This window comes from Oryzias melastigma, linkage group LG20, assembly GCF_002922805.2.
Source record: "Oryzias melastigma strain HK-1 linkage group LG20, ASM292280v2, whole genome shotgun sequence".
NCBI lineage: Eukaryota > Metazoa > Chordata > Actinopteri > Beloniformes > Adrianichthyidae > Oryzias > Oryzias melastigma.
In genome coordinates, this window is record NC_050531.1 from 25635088 (window position 1) to 25640945 (window position 5858).

Here is a 5858-nt window from a genome sequence, read left to right on the forward strand (position 1 = left end):
TTCAGTGGCCAAATTCATCTTACAGCATTCACACTAACATTATCACAGATAGTTATATATCTAGTTCATAATTATGTTGAAATGTTTTGGTTTTTAAGTTTATAAAATGTAGTTTTACAGTGTTCCATATTTGTATATCTTGTTCAGCCCACGACCTAAGGTGTGATTTGGATTTTGGCCCCTTGTACGATTGAGTTTGACACCCCTGCTGTAAAGTGTAGCATTACACTTGATTTAAAAAAAAAAAAAACGGGGAGTTGGATGGAAAAGACGAATGAAAAAAATAAATCTGTCACAAACAGGCAGACAGCTGGTTCCACGTGCAGCAGGTTTATTAGTTCACAACTAAGCAGAGCTAAAAGTCCACAGACTAAGCAGGGTCAGACAGGCAGAGGTCATACACGAGCATAGGATCATCCGAGAAGAGAGAGAAGAGTGGTCAGAAGGTCAGGTCCAGGAGTAAACGCTCGGAGATGCAGGCAGGGTGGCACAAACAATACTTTACAGAGAGTGACAGTGTGGAGCCAGACTATATGCTGAGGAGGTGATGAGATGATGGGAAACAGCTGATGATGATGAGTCCAGGTGAAGGCAGGTGGTGAGGTCCAAACTCTGGTGAGCGCTCTCTCTGGTGGCTGGAGAGGGTAGCAGCAGGTTGATCCATGAGAGAATAAGTGAACCAATGTTTATGTTCTTTGATTTACTGTAACTTTTTAATTGTTAGCATGATAATCTGCTGGGATTATTTTGATCATGTTAATCGCTGAAAAGGAACAGCATGTTCAAGATTTCTAAGTGTTAAAGGGTTAAATGCATATGTTACATGAGATTCCTGCTGGAAGAATCAAATACAGATGGAGTACACCCTAATCTCATGCACTTGGTCGTCCTGCAGGTTCGTGGCCGGTTTCCTCACTGCGTGCTGCACTGGGAGATGCAGAGGGCCAGAGGAGACTGTGAAGCTCAGCTGCAGCAGCAGACGGCGGCTGCAGGTGAGCACACACACTGAAACACACACGGGCATTTCTGTGCCGGAGCAAACACTGAGTCAACAACTGAGATGACAGCCGTTCTGTGAACAGGAGGGCGTGTCCTCCCGCTGATCCATCAATCATTTATTCACCTCATTCTCAGGGGGAAACACAAACACCCGAGCTGTGCAGAAGGACTCACAACATCTGATCATGACTTTCTGTCATTTTAGATTTTTGGTTTCATCCATTCCTTGGTTTTTTAAAATTTCTTATATTTGCCTGGTGTGTGGCTGCTCTATTCAGGGACGGACTTATTAGGTAAAGGAAGATGATCAGCTGGTGCCTCTAACAACTTGGGGGCCCTGAGCTGATCACTTAAGAATGTCGAAGATAATATTTTAAACTCTTATTAACAAAAAAGTTTTAAAGCTTGAAGAATTTGCCTTTTTATGCTATTTTGGCATTTGCTAAGATTTTTTATTTTTTTTATTATTTTGAAATTTAGCTAAAATTTTCAGCTGCTTGCTAGCTGTTTTGGCTAGTTTAGGCTTTTTTAAGGCTATTTTGGAAATTAAGTAATATTTCTGCAACATATTTGCTGTTCTCTCTAATTTAGGCTTCTTTTTTAAGTTTTTATAGGCTGTTTTTTAGTTAGGGTAATATTAACACTCAAGCTTTTTGGTTAATTCTGGCTTTTTTAAGTTTTTAGGCTGTTTTGAAGTTTAGCTATTTTTTCATCTACATGCTATCTGTTTTGGATAACGTACAGTGTTTTTTTTTTTTAGGCTCATTTATCATTTAGTTGATATTTTAGCTGGCTATCAGCTTCAGCATTTTCAGATATCAACTTTAGCGTTTTATCTCTCAGCTTCAGCATTTTTTTAGCTATCAATTTCAGCATCTTCAACTATCAGCACTAGCATCTTCAGCAGCCAAATTTACACCAACTCCACTGGATAAATGTCACTCAAATGCTGCACTTTCTCAGCTTGGCTTCAAATCACAGATTGTCCTCGAGAGCTGTGGTTATCGCCAAACCTCAAAGGCAAGTCGAGTAGTTGTGAACGCCGCTCTAACGCCGCTCCGCTTCGAGCTGCTGTGCAACTGCTTTGACTTAACCCCTTAATACCTGTTGTCACAAATATGCGGCAAACGACTTTGGTTCCAAAGTGACCTAAATGATGCATCTGTTTAAAACAAAAACTAAAGGGATTTTTTTAACAGCTGAAAAATAAATTCTGACGTTACTGCTTAAACTTTCCTTCCGATATCTTCAAAGTTTGTTCATCGTGCATCGTCATGAATGTGCTGCCTTTCAGGTCTGACTCGGTCAAACTGAGAAGGTTCCGCTCTGTGTAAATGAAGAACCGTCTACTTCAAAGTGCCCCTTAAATCCTCAGCAGCTCCTTACACTGACTCTTTGACACGTTTACCACACTTTTTTTTACCTCTGCCTGACTGTTTCTGCAGACGTTTGAATGCTTGTGGTTTGAAAAAAGTACAATCTTCTGAAACAGGATGCAAACTCTGACAAAGGAGAAAAGACTTGAGGACGCATGAAAGACGAATCCAAACGGACGGGTCAGAGTTGAGCGGATGGTAGACGAGTAAATGTAAGCAGAGGAAGGAACCTGGAGGAAGGCTTTGGAACAGAAAAGAGACTGAATTCTGTAAAAGGAGACAAAAGAGAAAGGAATGAAAGCAAATGAAGGTGGAACGTTTTTCAAAATAAAACAGCAAACTGTCAGCAACAACAATACCTTAAACTGTACTTCAAAGCATGAAAGTAAGAAGAGGTAATCAGCAAAAAGTGAAACCTGAAGATCTTGAGTCAACATAAAAGAACAGAGATTTCCTGATTCAAGTTTTTCATGGAGAATCGTTGATGTTTGACTGCAGCTGAGGTCAGCCCCCGTCAGCCCCATGTCCACTCACACATTTTGTTCTGAAGGCAAACGAGCAACAGCTGAAGAGTTCGTGGACGAATCTTCTGGCTGTAGAACGGACAGCTGCATGTTTGCATCCATCCTCCTGCTGCAGGCTTCCACTCAGACGCTCCCATAAACCCTCATCAAACATATTTGTCTGTTTGTCCCGTCGTGTCACAACAGCCTCACAGTCCAGACCCACCGCAGTTTATGGGGCCGCCAAAACATGCGGGCTTTAGGACCGAACGCTGAGGCTGAGTCACAGATCTGAAGCTCAGAGCTGCAGGTTTAAGAGGAGGGGGTGGGGGGTGGATGGAGAGATTGGGAAAGGTCTGCTTGTTTAAATCATGGGTCCCCAAACTACGGCCCATGGGCCGGATCCGGCCCGTCTCCACATTTGGCCCGCCCCCAAACATTATCAGAGACCCATTGTTTATTTATTTATTTATTTTTTCAATCTGGCTGCATGACGAAGACCCTCATAGAACATGACTTTTTATTCCATCCTTCCACAGTCTGTGGCTCTTTCTCACTCTCCCAAATCCCTGTCAAATAGAACAGAACTCCGTCCACATTACAGTTCTCCTGGTCTCAGTGCGATCTTGCAGCTGCTTTTTTTTTAAGCAGCACACCCTGTTCTGTGTCCTGATTGGCTGGAGACCTTGTCAATCAATCTCCTCCATGTTGTGTCTCCTGTGCACACGCAGCTCTTCAGACCCTCAGAAGTCTGTGATCACGATCAGATCTTTGTTTTCATTCTGTAATCCTGGATTTGAAAATGTCCATGTTTGTCTGAGGAGATCATTACTGACTGAAGAGACCAGATCAGCTCCACAAAGATGAGATATTTGCTGTTTCTAAATTCCAACCTTTACCATGATTACAAACTTACTTTTTTCTTTTTTGTTTTGCACATTTTAATTAGTATTTTGGGTTGTGTTTGCAGTGTTTTGTGCTGTTTCACTTCAAAAGTTGAATATAGAATAGTAAATAGTAGTTTTTATCATTTATTTTTTACATTTTACCTTAGAGGAAAATAAAATATTTAACATATTTATACTTAAAAGTGTAAAACATTTTTTTTATGTGTTATTCATTTTTTACACAAGTTTAAAGAGTTCTTGATAATCTGAATAAAACAACAAGACAACCTAAAGAGCCAAAGGATCCCGATCGTTAAGAAGAGCCCTGTGTGAGGGCTCCAGTGTCTCAAAAGAATCACAATGTCATTTTTGGAATGTTTTAGATTCATTTTCTCTGTGAAGATTACAGAAAGGATTGTTAAAATGTGATTGTGTCCCCATCAGAGAAGAAAACAGTTATGTGGCCCTCACAAGAGAAAGTTTGGGGACCTCTGGTTTAAATGACCCACGCTGATTAATGTTGGGAAAATATACATTTGAAAAGTTTCAAGTTTGGGTGACCAGATTTAACTCAAAGGTTGTTTGGAAAAGTACTTTTGGTTGGCCCCTGCGCTGACAGTTACCAGAATAGCTGCTCTGGCATCCTCGTGGCTCTGGAACAGGTTAAGAAAAAGGAGGAATGGGTAGTTTTGGTTTGTGTGAATAGAAGTCTTCCAGGAGCTCATCTCCTCTTCAAACATCCAGCTTTCTCCTTTGTGGAGTAAAGTGCTGCTGCAGCAGGTCAGAGCGTTGCTGCAGAACAGAAGAAAGCTCCTCCAAAGTGACACACATTTTGACCTACCCTTAGTCACATGGATAGGTTGAGTTTTGAGGGCAACAGATGTGTTCATTTGTACGTGTGTTTATTTCATTTTATTTGTTTGTATTTCAATCCTCCTGAACTGTCTTTAACTCTGAGGCATTGCTGATGACTCTTAAATCTTTAACAAACTTTAACTTTTCAACCATTAACACAATCAATGTAAATCCAGTAGATTGTGAAGGAGAAAAGCGGCTCAACGAGCAATTAAGAAGTTACAATAAGTCAAAGAACTTAACACCGTGCTGACAGACAGCGGCAGCCGCATTCATGCAGCTCTCTGTTCTAAATATAATTAACTGCAGCTTTCAGAACAAATCTAGAGCTGTTTATCTGTCTGCACAATGAAGATGGTTTTCTGTAAATAAGGACTTTTTGCAAAATCCCATTAAACTGTATTTATAAACAGTTCTGATGTTGATGCCCCACCTCTTCAGGTCAGGTTTACAGCTGGATGAGGCCTTTCTTGTCCTCACGGCGTTTACAAAAGCTTGATTTATCTCAGGTCTTCAGAGTTCAGAAGCCCAGCCGAACAGGAAGTGGAGGGCCTTCACGCTCTAAGTGTGTGTGTGTGTGTGTGCAGGATGTCCAGGAGAGTGGAACAACGTGTCGTGTTGGCCGAACGCCGCGGTCGGTGAGGTGCTGACCCTGCCCTGCCCCTCCCCCTTCCTACTCTTCTTTGAAAAGAACGGTGAGCTGAGAAACACACCACCTGGAGACAAAGGAGACACACAACAGAGACACAAAACGTACAAACACAAAGAGCAGACACTAACTGTGAGTGTTTCTTAACCACCAATGTGGCTGCAGATTGTTTAACTCCTGCTTAAAGCGGTTTACCTTGTGTGCCCCCAGTGAGGTCTCTGAGCTTCTTTGCACATTCATCACTTCCATCCTGGATTGTTTTATCTCCTAGAGCAGGGATGTCAAACTCAATCGCACAAAGAGCCAAAATCTAAATCACACCTTAGGTCGCGGGACGAACAGGATAAACATTTATTGAACACTCTAAAACTACATTATTAAAACTTTAAAAACATCGCTTTTTAACATAATTATGAACTAGAAGATGCTAATGTAGCCACGAGGGGCCCAAGCCAGGGTCTCATTGTGCCGGTCCCAAGCCCAGATAAATACAGATGGTTCTGTCAGGAAGGGCATCCGACATAAAATCTTTGCCAAATCAAATATGCGAATCAGACCTACGAAATCCATACCGGATCGGTCGAGGCCC

General features: G+C 41.7%; 1 protein-coding gene across 1 annotated transcript in view; it reads left to right on the top strand.

Annotated features, from left to right (window-relative positions):
• Nucleotides 1-5858, top strand: part of LOC112139030 (vasoactive intestinal polypeptide receptor 2) — a 39204-nt gene that overhangs the window by 9136 nt on the left and 24210 nt on the right. The window contains exons 2-3 of the mRNA XM_024261722.2: nucleotides 896-992; nucleotides 5208-5315. Of these exons, the coding sequence (XP_024117490.1) occupies nucleotides 896-992; nucleotides 5208-5315 (205 nt within the window). The remainder of the gene's footprint in view (nucleotides 1-895; nucleotides 993-5207; nucleotides 5316-5858) is intronic.